The sequence below is a fragment of the Alosa pseudoharengus genome, unplaced genomic scaffold (genome assembly GCF_046254945.1).
Source record: "Alosa pseudoharengus isolate Yale_2024_CS ecotype anadromous, Long Island Sound unplaced genomic scaffold, YU_APseudo_1.1 YU_APseudo_1.1_scf_4, whole genome shotgun sequence".
NCBI lineage: Eukaryota > Metazoa > Chordata > Actinopteri > Clupeiformes > Clupeidae > Alosa > Alosa pseudoharengus.
In genome coordinates this window covers 565,943-580,000 of record NW_027468774.1, presented here as the reverse complement: position 1 = coordinate 580,000, position 14,058 = coordinate 565,943, and the positions used below count along the sequence as shown (strand labels likewise).

At 42.7% G+C, this 14,058-nt stretch overlaps 1 protein-coding gene across 1 annotated transcript in view; it reads left to right on the top strand.

Annotated features, from left to right (window-relative positions):
* LOC143102057 (disintegrin and metalloproteinase domain-containing protein 11-like) overlaps positions 1-14,058 on the top strand; it is a 146,266-nt gene that overhangs the window by 37,454 nt on the left and 94,754 nt on the right. Inside the window, exon 13 of the mRNA XM_076265422.1 lies at positions 3,166-3,256. Coding sequence (XP_076121537.1) covers positions 3,166-3,256 — 91 coding nt within the window. The remainder of the gene's footprint in view (positions 1-3,165; positions 3,257-14,058) is intronic.

The following is a 14,058-nucleotide window of genomic DNA, read 5'->3' as shown; positions in this document are numbered from 1 at the left end:
CAGCTGTCCTCTGATTTACCAATATCAAGGCGATATTTGTAACATTTATTTTGTATTTGGCCCGTTATGAAATCATGTGGAACAATTTAAACACATTATAAAACTTAAAGCCCAAATTTGGAGACATCCATGCATGTCGAAATTTACTGCAAATTCAAAACTGGATTACTCTGGAACGGCTAACTATACAGGGGACTGCTTTACACCTTTGTGTTCGGTAAGGTCTGCTGTTTATTCTGATATGTGGTTTGTCATGTGTTAAAAGAAGGGTTCGTGAAGTATTCCACCGAGATGAATGGGTAGGGAGATCATGGACGCAAAACCTTCAGTAGAATGTATGATTAAATTGAATTATATTATTTACTTTTCTCGCGAACCGTTCAACACAGCAATTATCGGCTAACATCGTTTAAAAGCTGAGACATGTGATACTTGTGATGTCTGTGTGATGAATAGGCTACTTCGCGAGTAGTTCAACTGAGAAGAATGGGTGAATTTGGACGCTAAGATTATTTTGACAGGCCACAGGCTAAATAAAAATTATTTAGTAGGACACAAAGCAGAATATTGAAAGAAGGGGGCACCAAGGCCACCGTGGCCTGTAAACCTATGATTTTCAAAGGGGCTTCACGGCCAACGCAAGGGGCTACGACGGCCATGGCAAAATGAACTGGACAATCTGAGCAAACAGGGACCCACCCCAGCTACTCAACCAACCTCCCAGGGACCAGCTACCATTATCCCGCTTAAGCTGCTGCACGTTGGCGTAAATATCTTTGATGTAATTGGAGACATTACTGGTCGAGTCAGGCACATAAGTACAGCATTCCTGTCCAATCAGAGCACAAGCACCTCCCTTACTGGCCAAAACCACGTCCAGGCAGAGCCTATTCTGAAGGGCAACCTGTCTTACTGCATACAGTTCCCGGTTAATGTCTGAAAGAGCACGTGCAGTGTCATTAGCTACTACATCAACAATGTGTACCAGATCTCTAATCTCATCAAGCGCCACAGTTAGGCCATAAGTTGGAAGTAAAGCGGCAAAGAATCTCTGTGTCGGGGTTGCGACAATACTGTGACCCCCAAAAGCGTCACGCCTAGTCCTAGGGTGTATAGACGTTGACTCACCCACCAAATGTTCCCTCTCCACAATCCTCACAGCTGGAACAACATAAGCTAAATAACAGGAGCCTTGCCAATTAGGGGGAAGATAGGAATATGCATACTGTCCACACACAAACATGGAACCACGTACAGGGGCTAGTGCGTTCGTGACGACCGTGCTTCCTGGTGTTGCACCTGGAACACGCATCATCGGGGGAAGGGGAATAAGGACCACTTCACCTGACTGTTCAATGGAAACCTCCGTCTGTCCAACCGGAACTTCATATGGGCAGATGCTCTGACCTACCACCGACCGTCCACTCTTGTCGGCCACCCAACAGATCACACCACGTGGGGCATAACTCAATTTAAGCTTAGTAGGGGGCCCTCCGACCCATGGAGGATTGGGAAAGATGTCATTAGGGGAACCCTTTGTAGTACTGTCAAAGGCTGCTACATACTCTGGGATGGTAAAGGGGATGGCTATGTAAGGATACACTTCAGAGGCAGATGGCATTAACCCGCATACCCAACACGAATGCTTACGCTTGGCCTGGGCCAACCCATGAGCCGTCTTCAGGAAAGTGTTGTCCTTGTGCACATCATGATGGCTGTCATACAGAGTATCAGTAACCATAACCAGGTGACACAGGATAACAGCACAACCAAACAACATTTTCGGTGACATTTTCAGATGATAAAGGAGACACACAACAACAGTTACACAACACAGAATTCAGTGAGCTGATCGCTGTTAGAGAATGATGGAGTTGAGGATTCCTTCGGGAAACAGAGTCTTTTTGGGGAGAAGTGCAGGAGACCGGCAGGCAACAGTTCAGTTCAAAGGCAAAAGTCTCTGTCCTGGATGATGTCCGTGGCTTCGAGCAACTTCACGGGTACATGTGGAGTGAAAGTAAAGAGCAGTATCAGTTGGAGGATAGTCATGGTTGCAGTGAGAACAATCATATAATGATTAAATGTAATATATAATCAAGTTATAGTATTGCAAACAAATAATGATTAGACATTTCACAGGTATATGTAATCACTCCTGAATTAGATAGCTAATGCCAATAATAAAACACAGGTAAGACTTGTCCAAGTCTATCACCTTTCTGAGCATGAGTTTGTGTCAACAAGAGTCAATTAGCACAACACCCCAGGCAGGCTCGGTTTTACAGGGAAAGATTCTACACTGGTGTCCCTACCCTTTTTCATTTTCCTCTGACCTCCCGTGAAAACAACAAATCCACCGTCAAAATGAAAGTCTTCCGTGAATCTTCCTCCCTGGTCTACACCCTATTTCTAAAAAGAAGACGGGCGGAAAATCAGATATAATTCGTACCCTGCCCGGGCGTGTCATGTTTCAGGCGGATCAACTAGTTTGCAGTGGCTTGCGTGTATCCATTTGGGTTTGCCCTGGACCTTTACTGCCGACTGTGTTATCAACAAGATCTGATACGGCCCGTCGTACTTTGCTTCCAGCGCTAACCTTTGGGGCTTGTGAATCATCACCCACTGACCTGGCACTAGAGAGTGCCCACCTTCCGGAGGGTCTCCCCAGGCCTCTTTCACTTGATTAGCCGCTGTCTGGACCGCTTCTGTCAATTGCACACAGTAGTTCAGCATTGCATCTGATGTCAGGTGGATGTCGGCTTTCCTCAGATCAATCGTGCCTGGTGCAGAGAAAGGCCTGGGGAGACCCTCCGGAAGGTGGGCACTCTCTAGTGCCAGGTCAGTGAAATTCCTACCCTGGTGTCAACACTGATAGTTAATGATAATGTGTCAACACAGTGATAATATAATAATAATGTGTCAACACAGTGATAATATCATGATAATGTGTCAACACTGATTGTTAATGATAATGTGTCAACACAGTGATAATATCATGATAATGTGTCAACACAGTGATAGTTAATGATAATATCATGATAATGTGTCAACGCAGTGATAATTAATAATAATGTGTCAACACAGTGATAATGGATGATAATATGTTTGTTTGTGTGTGTGTGTATGTGTGTGTGTGTGTGTGTGTGTGTGTGTGTGTGTGTGTAGTATGGGAACGTGGGTCCTATGGCCATAACACTCAGTCAGACACTTGGTCAAAACATTGGGATGATGTGGAGCAGAACGCGAGCATCAGCAGGTACAGCACACACACACACACACACACTTATACACACACACACACACACACACACACACACACACACACACACACTTACAAACACACACACACACACACACACACTTACACACACACACACACACCATAATAATAATAATAAGCTTTATTTGTATAGCACCTTTCATACACAGAATGCAGCTCAAAGTGCTTTACATTTGAAGCATGTAACACAATAATAGTCAGTCAGTCATTATCAATCACTTTTCTTCATTGCTGTGGCCGTTTATGATCCACTCAGCAACATATCAAAAATATAGAAAATGACATGTCATAAGACTGGCAGCCTTAACCCTCTTACCCCCCACAAGCACGCCATATGGAAACTGTGGCAAGGAAAAACACACACACACACACACACACACACACACACACATACACACACACACACACACACACACACACACACACACGAAAAAAAAAAAAAAAAATGGCTAGATGGTAGCACATATTTCTCCTTAAGTTGAGCGAAAGATGCAAAACAGTTATTAAAATAAAGATCGCTAATAGTAGCAAGCCCCTTCTCAGACCAGTGCGTAAACACTGAGTCCATTAGACCTGGCTTGAAAGAAGGGTTGTGACATATGGGAGCATAAAAGGAAAGCTCAGGGAGATCCAGCACACCCTTAATTTGCCTAAGAATCTTCATGGAGTTTGATAAAATAAAGTCACCTTTTAGTTGTTTGATGGATAAATTTGGATTTGAAAATAAAACAGCACTGAGTGACTTGTGGGACTCGATCAGAGGCCAATTCAGGCAGAGGTTACCCTCATCATCAGTGACTGAGGCATGATTCCAGAATACCCATGCTCTGGCATTACAGGCCCAGTAATAATGACGCAAAATAGGCAGGCCCAAACCACCTTCATTTGTAGGCTTCTGCAGGTGTACTTTAGAGATGCGTGGAGGCTTATTGGCCCATACAAAGGGCAAAATGATAGTCTAAAGACTTAAAGAAGGCAGCTGTAAGAAAAATAGGTACATTTTGAAAAAGATATATACATTTTGGAAGTACAATCATCTTGATAATATTCACACGCCCTATTAAGGAAAGAGGGAGAAGTTTCCATTTGTCTATCATAGCTTTAAGTTTGTCTGTCAATTCATTATAGTTACATTTAAAGAGTAGTTTGGGGTTTTTGGTGATATTGATTCCCAAATATCTGAACTGATCAGTGGAAATTTTAAATGGTAGATCCTCAAGATATTTAGAGTCTAGGCCATCGGATAGGGGCATGAATAGACTTTTGTTCCAGTTAATAGTAAATCCAGAAAATTGACCAAATGTTCTTATCAAATCAAGCAAGGGGGGCAGGGATGTCCTAACATCTGACAGGGTCAGGATAACATCATCTGCATATAAGCCTATAGTACACTCAGATGTGCCACAAATTATCCCACGGATTTGGGGGCTGGCTCTAATAGCTATTGCCAGGGGCTCAAGAGCTAAGGCAAAAAGCATCGGGGAAAGGCAGCACCCCTGCCTGGTGCCACGGCCCAGCAGGAATGGGGCTGACCTGTCATAATTAGTCAAAATGGAGGATTTTGGACATGCATATAGCATTCTTAACATTTTCATAAATCTACCACCAAAGCCACATTTTTCAAGAGCGGCAAACATGTATCTCCATTCAACTTGGTCAAAGGCCTGCTGGGCATCTAACGATATAACAGCAGCATGGGGTAACTTATTAGAGTACATTGTATTTAACAGGCGGCGAGTGTTAGAGAAGGAGAATCTATCTGGAATGAAACCCGTTTGGTCCGGGTGGATTAGGGCACTGATATATTGACTTAATCGGTTCGTAAGATCTTTTGCAATCATTTTTTGGTCACTATTTAGCAAACTTAGAGGACGGTATGATGTGACATCAGTGTCATCCCTGTCTTTTTTCAGGAGAAGACACACATGAGCTTCATAAAGAGTGCTGGGAAAAATCCCCGCCTTCATAGAGCAGTTTATCATACGCAGAAGGAGTGGAGCAGTGGTTTCTATATGTGCCTTGTAGAATTCTATGCCAAATCCATCAGGACCACAAGCCTTACCGCTAGGAAAGGAGCGAATAGCTGTTTTGATTTCATCCAGTGTGATATCAGAATCCAGCTCCTGTCTTATTACATCATCTAGAACTGGAATGTCCAATGTGTCGAGAGAGACTGAGATCTCAACATCAGTGGCCCTTGACTTTGATGCATAAAGTTGACAGTAAAAGTCAAAAATCCTATCATTAATTTGTTTAGGATCAGTTAGCAGCTGTCCAGTAGAAGATGAGACCTTATGGATCGCCCTATCTGCCTGCACCCCTTTTAACTGCCTAACCAGCAGCCTGTCCACTTTCTCACCCAGCTCAAAGTGCTTTTGTTTCAACTTACAAATATAATGCCTGACCTGCTCACCAAGAATATGGTTGTACTCATATTTTATCTTCAAGATGTTATTAAGAATATCGTCAGATTTTGACTCTCGGTAGGAATCCTCCAGCGCAATAAGTTCAGTTTCAATTTCAGAGAGACGCTTATGTCTAGCTTTTTTACTAGCTGACTGATAGGAGATGATGTGGCCGCCTATTAGAAATGTATTCTTGAAAACAATTATCTGAGTTCAGTGTTGAGTTAAACTTCCAGTTGTACTGACGTGCATGGAGATTAAAATTAATCTTCATGGACAGAGGAGCATGGTCTGAAACTAAGATATTATGATATGTGGAGCTGATGACTCTAGATATTAGTCTAGCATCAACTAAAAAATAATTGTTTCTGGAAAAGCTACCATGTACAGAAGAAAAAAAAAGAGTATTCTCGTCTTAAAGGGTGCTGATGTCTCCATATGTCAACTGTGTCAAGTGATTTAATCAGGTTGTTGAGTACAGATACAGACTTCAATTGTGGGTCTGCTTTAGAAGAAGAGAGGTCTGCCTGAGGATCTAAAAAGCAGTTGAAATCTCCTCCAATAATTATATTGTGAGTATTATGTTCCACAGCAAGATTGAAAACTTTGCAAAAAAAGTCAGGGCAGTTGAAGTTGGGGGCATAAATATTCAAAAGGACTAATGGAACAGAGTTAACTGTACCTGTGACAAGAAGATATCTCCCAGAGGCGTATCAAGCTTTTTAAAAGTGTGGGGGTTGTGGGATAGGGAAGTGAAACAATCCGGCCAAATTATAAATAACTCCCTACAGGGACGTTGTAAGTATTTTCTGAGAGGGGTGCGGACTATATTGGCAGGTATCCGGGAGTTTCTCCCCCGAAACTTTTTTGAAATTCTGATTGCTAAATAAATACACCATTTTAATGCAGTTTGGCAGGGACAGAACAAGCAGCACCCCTCATATGTGTGGCTCATGTGACGTACTGTAGGCCTACATGATCTACCTGCTATCACTTCACTATTTGACACTACCCTACATGGAGACATATCTCATGTTATAAATGAAGAAATCATTTCAGAAATTATGTTTTGTGCATATGGTTAGCAGGCTACAATAAATTGCCTAACAGACAACAGCCTAATTTCGAGGTATCACTGGACTATTAATATAATACTGTAACGATTTGATAGCGAACCACACAGTTATCCAATCAAAAGGTTTAATCACTGAGAACGAGAGCAGGGATACAGACCAAGACACAGAACACACATGCACACAGGGCAGGTCAAGTAGACACACACACTACACATACAGGGAAGGGCGCAGCCTCCCACACAAAAAGGATCACACACGAGGGAGAACTAAAAGGGAAACATGTTACAACAAAGACGCTAACTTTACACTTATAACTACACTTATAACGACATAAACCCCCCGATTGTTCGCTCTCGTGTCCCAGCATGCTTTTCGCCGGAGAACGGTAGCACAGTCTTTTTGCGCCGACGCTACATAGCTCCCCCAACAAGCCGTTGCCGTCCTCGGCAACGACCACGAGGTAGCCACATGCTAGCGTCGGCGCGCATCACCCGCCACTCAGTCCAGTGCGACAGTACCGCCAACTCACGTGGGGTGCACGCGCCGCAAGAGCTCACTCAACGGGGAGCCACGCTGCTAGCAATCCAGTACGGGCGTGCTAGCAGCCACGTGGCCGACCCGCTCGTCACCAGCTCCCTCTCAGCAGCCGCCCTCAGGCTGCCCTTTCCGCGGCGTGTCACCACGGCACTCCTCCTCTCCAGACGGGGCCCTAGGTGGCCTTACAACCGTCGTCACTGTACCAAGCACCGGGGTTCGAGGGGGGGCCAGATGAAGCTGCGCCAACGCCACTCCGCTCCGTCGAGCCGCCGACCAGGACAGACAGGCACCGACTCCACAGCAACCGGACCGCGCTGAGCTCTCCCGCTGCAGCTACCGTCTTCGGCGTCCCTCCTCGTGTTGCCATCTCGCAGAGCCGTACTGCTCTGTTCCCGGCCCGTTTCACTCCTTCGCGGCCTCGGCGAAGGCACGACCCCCGAGATGGCCATGCTATCGATCTCCACACACAAACTTTTTTTTAAAAGGCGCCGGCCAACCGGCCAACTAGAACGGGCGCCCACACAGCACGGTGCCTCTCACACGCACCCAAAAGTTTTAAAGTTCAGAGTTCAGAGGGCCTTTCCGTCGAAGCTGCCCCACCGTCGTGAGTTCGCTGCCCTCAGCGGCTCCGCCAACCGTCCATCGTCTAGGAACCTCTTCCTCGCCGCACTCCCTCGGCTCTGCTCACGCGTCGCGGCTCGCCGTGGAGTCAGCGCCCAGGCCAGTGTTGTCTTCTCTGCGACCGCTTCTCCCGGCCAGATCTCCTCCCAAGGCAGCAGGCAGGTCCCGGCGACAGCTCCTCTCCTCCGGCGGCAGTAACGATAGAAGGCCCCGAGCTTTTTAGTAGCCCTTACAAGGGCTCTCTCTGGATCCTCTTGCGTGGGCCTCCACCCAGTGGTGAGGTCTCCCGCTCCCAGCTTCTCTCGCTGAGTGGAGGCCATGTCCGAAAGTCGCTTCTGACACCAATGTAACGATTTGATAGCGACACACACAGTTGTCCAATCAAAAGGTTTAATCACTGAGAACGAGAGCAGGGATACAGACCAAGACACAGAACACAATGCACACAGGGCAGGTCAAGCACGCACACACACTACACATACAGGGGAGGACGCAGCCTCCCACACAAAAAGGATCACACACGAGGGAGAACTAAAAGGGAAACAAGTTACAACAAAGACGCTAACTTTACACTTATAACTTAGGATAATAACGACATAAACCCCCCGATTGTTCGCTCTCGTGTCCCAGCATGCTTTTCGCCGGAGAACGGTAGCACAGTCTTTTTGCGCCGACGCTACAATACCTATGTATAAATGTAAAGGACAAAGAATAATGACAGAACTGTAAGCTCAAATTCAAAAACGTTTTAAGTCTACCCAAACATATGCAAAGGGAATAAATTGTGTTGCATATAGCCAGCTTAATTAATGTCAGTTTAAAGATTGATTAGCAGTTTTCTATGCTGTTCTCAATAATAGTTACAGGAAGCCACGTTGTAGTTTAAACTAGTGTTGTAGCCCACGTTACCTTTCACTTGCTGCAGGGACGCACACATTGCATGAGCGCTCATAAGCGTTCTTTGAGTTCTACATGCTGGAAATCCTAGTTCCCAGATGTAGAACTCAAATGTGTCTTGACGCCGCTGTTTGTAAAATCAAAATAAGATGTTCTAAATGGAATGCGATCGTATTTAAGACATTGAGATCTCCAGTGGATGTAGAACGACACACATTGACAGTGAAATGCCGCCGACGTTTGTAAGATCAATAAGATCAAATAAGATGTTCTAAATGGAACGCGATGTACTGTAAGCTGTTCAGATCTTTTCCAATCGTCTTGCACAGGCAAGCACAGGCTACCAGGAGAAACATCAACCAATTCAGATCAATTAGTTAAAATAATATAGATGAACCATACAATTGCAAGCGACCATGCCACAGCGGGCTACTGTATTAATGTCATCATTGTCCTACCGTATCCTCGAACTCGTCTATTGCCCGAATGTGAAGCCAAGAACCATAGGCCTACCTTCTTTGTGTTCTCTCCCTCCTCTTTTGTATTTTCTATCCTCTGTTTATGTCATAAACGCTGCATGCCTATGAAAAGGCTTTGCAGTAGGATTGTCCGATGGTCAAGCTGTTGCTTCAATTTGTGTTTTAATTTATGCAACGCACCGATGCTGGGTTCATGCAGTTTTGCGCAAGTTTAAAATGTTTAGCCGACAGCATAATGTGTCATTTTTGTACAATAAGTTCCACTTTTCATGTCATGAATGTAACATGCCTATGATAAGGCTTTGAAGTTGTTCAATATGGTCAATCAATTGTGTTTCATGTGACGCACCGAAGCTACATTCATGCATTGTTTTGCTCCAGTTGGAAATGTTTTTGCGTAATTTGTCAGCTATGATCAAATGCCTTCAATAAATTCCACATAAATATAACATGCCTATGATTAATGTTTGTATGGCCACCCATTTAAACATTTCTGGCTACGCTACCGAGAACAGAATCTCTCAATCTCACATCTTGACAAGTCACGTCTAACGTAGCCTACTACTCCCCACGGGGGAGGGGTAGCCTAACTTTTGATACATTTTTAAAAATAAATCGTTATCAGCCAATAGGGAAACTGCCAGAAACAACAAGCAACAACGCTTTAAGCTGGTAAGTGAGACACATCGATGAATGCACACTTAAAGGAGAATTCCGGTGTGATATTGACCTAAAGTGTATTGAAACATGATACCGAGTGTGAACGTATGTCTCATAGCCCATCTCGGCTTGTCCCCTGCACTCCAAAATCTGGTGCTAGTTAGCCGATGCTACCAACAGCTTTTTCAATTGTGGTGCTTCGGCATCGGGCTAGCTATGCAAATAAATCACTGTTTTACACCATTTACGAGGCTCAATGTATCTCCACACTTCTTTGGTAGACTTCCAAGGGCCCTGACATTTAAAACGAGACATTGAGAACTTTGAAAAAGCACTGGTAGTTTACTTACAAGACGATTTATACAGACAGTATCTTCACGAAGTTTAGCGTTTGCAGCCATCTTGAATTTAGTCACGATAAGTCGAGCAACGAGTAAGAATGAACAGGTATGATAAGGGATCAGATTCCAAAAATAATTCAGTGGAAATGCATGGATTCCAGTTGCTGCTACTGGAAGAAACTGGAATCCATGCATTTCCACTGAATTATTTTTGGAATCTGATCCCTTATCATACCTGTTCATTCTTACTCGTCGCTCGACTTATCGTGACTAAATTCAAGATGGCTGCAAACGCTAAACTTCGTGAAGATACTTTCTGTATAAATCGTCTTGTAAGTAAACTACCAGTGCTTTTTCAAAGTTCTCAATGTCTCGTTTTAAAGCTACCTTGTGTAAGAACTTCTCCCATCTAGCTGTGAAATTCTATATGACAACCAACTGAATATTACTTTCTAGCCCCTCCCATTCCGAGCGCATTTTAACTCCTACGGTGGCCGTTTCATGCCAAGGTTAACATGGCTTGCAGTACTACGACTTCGTCCAGTGTTCCTTCCAGTGATGAGGTTACTTTAGAAAACAATTACACATTGCATTTAGTTATATAGCCAGTAAACATGTTGGTTATGACCTCTATGTAAAGTGAATAATAGTTTTACTTTTTCGTTATTTTGGTAGGCTACTATTTCATTGCTAGCATCAGCTATCAGTTTCCCAAACGAATGCATGCTAATGACAGTATCAGTGCTATCGTTATTCTGTATGTGCGAGATTAATAGTGTAAAGGCCATGTTTACAGCGTAGCCTACTATTTTTCAGTCAGAGATCAGTCGATGCACCGGAGGTGCGAGGGAAAGGTAAAGGAAGAGGGAAAGGTAAAGAAAAGCCAAGAGCCGGTGGCAGAGGATCGCTGAGACCTCCTAGGCAAAGAAAAAGTAAGACTCTCCAAAGATGACGAGGAGAGAGTGGAAGAACTTCAAAGACAAAGGAGAGAAGAGGTTTGTGTTTTTAATATTTCTCTGAACAGTATCAATGTCAACTAGAAAAGCATTTCCTGAAGGAAATACAGTGCATGAAAATGCAAAAAATATGATGTAAAATATCATACAGAGTAAAAACAAACTATACTGGTTGCTAAGTAGATGAGGTTTAATATAGTTGGAATGACTGAACAGTTAAATAGGTGGATAGTTTAAATGGTTAAATTATTTAGGTAGATAGTTGACGATAACTGACAGTTGGAATGGCTCTAATGTTTGCTAGCAGTTATGCTAACTATGTTATCAAAGATAATAATGTTAACCAAGTTACTATGCTAACTAGCATGCTAACAATATTAAAATGCTAATTATGTTAACCATGTGACTTAGCTAACCTAGCTAATAATTTTCAGTAGTTATGCTAACTATGCTAACTAGCATGTTAGCATGCTAACTATGCTAACCATGTTACTTAGCTAACTTAGCTAATCATTTTTAACAGTTTTGCTAAAAATGCTAACTAGCATGCTAACATGCTAGCATGCTAACTATGGTAACCATGTTACTTAGCTAACTTAGCTAATCATTTTTAACAGTTTTGTTAAAAATGCTAACTAGCATGCTAACATGCTAGCATGCTAACTATGCTAACCATGTTACTTAGCTAACTTAGCTAATCAATTTTAGCAGTTTTGTTAAAAATGCTAACTAGCATGCTAACATGCTAACTATGGTAACCATGCTAACTAGCTACAGTGGGTAAGAGTCATAGTTGATGACAAGTAACAGTTACAATGGCTGAACAGTTAAAAAGTTCAGTAGTTTAAAGGGTTAAATTGTTTAACAATGAAATATTGTAGTGAGGACTTTTATTTTGAAACAGTTTTTGGCAGAGGAAGCAGTTTAACAGGATGTGTAGTCTTAATAGGGCCAGTTTGTATGCTTAAAGCCTGAGACTGGCAGTTGAGATCCAGGTGGCCCGAACACCTGCCATAGGATTCTAATTGCTTAACGGCTCTATTGTGATGTCATCAGCCCATGTTAAGTCTATGGGGAAATTTTGAACAGTTTTTAATTAATAGTTTAAAAAGTATAAAAGTTACAAAGATGAAAAATACAAAGCCCACATGTCGTAAGTAAGACCTACGCAACGCAGTTTGAATGAAGTTTCTACATTAAACGGTTGAAGCTGCATTAACTGCGTTAGAAGAAGAAGAAGAAGAAGAAGCCTAGGAAGAACAGTACAGTGCATTTTCATGCACTGTAATGACACCGAAATTAGCTCGGAAGCTGCACCAGGCACGTTCGTTTGCGTTGCGTATGCTGCCACTACACCAGAAAAGAAATAGACCATTCTTCTAAAATTGATTTTATACGTTGTGAACGGAACGCTTCAGTTACGCGCTTGGTGTAGCTTCCCTGCCTGTTTGTATCTCCGTTGTTTATATGTAGCAATTTCTAGCTGTTGCCAGTCAACTGCATGATGCGAGTTATCTGCCAGTGAAATCCCGACACATATGATTACATTATGGTCTATAGAAAATGTTACACAACAACATTTCCACCTTTTCATTGTCCATACACATAGTATTCTTCATCATTTTGTGTGAACACTTGAAAAATGACACAGAGTACTATTACTACTACTCTGCTAACAATCTAACTTTGCTACCTAAACAAGCCTATCTGATCTTATTTCTTGTGTCTTGTTTCTTCAGAGACTTATGGATGGAATGAGCCTGCAAGAGCACAGGAACCTCACCACACAGTTGCTAGTGAGGCAGCCAGGTCTGGTGTTTGATGCATTAGTGCAGAGATGTCGTCCCCCCACCTGTGCCAGGGATGCCTTGGTGTACTTGTACACACTGCAGAGACATGCCAACCGATCGGGAGAGAAAATGCTGTGGACAAAACCCTGCCACCTATGTGAGCCTTCTGCCTCACTTCACACAGCACTGCCTAGATGAAGGTTTTCTCCAGATTCACAGGCAGTACATCACAGCATTAGGCCATGTAAGAGAGCCAGGTGATGACAATAGAGTTCAGATATGCTACCTACAGACATTTCATTTTCTGGCAGCATGGGTCTCTAGGACAGGGTAATAGAAGAGTGATCCCAAGCTGTGTGTGTAGGATAAGGGATAAATTCCCTGACCCTCAGGGACATCTCTGGAATTTATATCACCTTCCTATAATGTTGTAATGTTGTGTTATTGAAAATAGTTTTGTATTAGTGTTCTTGTACTACCTGTTCCTTTTAAAACTGTATTTAATTTATTTTACACCGGTACATCATTATATTTTGCTTTCATGAAAATAAAAACTTTTAGAATTGATAAGAGACTGTTCATGCTGTACCTCTTATACATTACATCCACAAACTTATAATTAAAAAAGGAGCTGTGGTAAACTAGAAAAGCATTTCCTGAAGGAAATACAGTGCATGAAAATGCAAAAAATATGATGTAAAATATCATACAGAGTAAAAACAAACTATATTGGTTGCTAGGTAGATGAGGTTTAATATAGTTGGAGTGACTGAACAGTTAAATAGGTGGATAGTTTATATGGTTAAATGATTTGCTTGGTAGATAAGGTTTAATATAGTTGGAATGATTGAACAGTTAAATAGGTGGATAATACTTAACTTAGTTAACTTAGCTAATGTTTTCATTTTTAGTAGTTATGCTAACTAGCATGTTAGCAATGCTAACATGCTAATTATGTTAACCATGTGACTTAGCTAACCTAGCTAATCATTTTTAGCAGTTTTACTAACTATGCT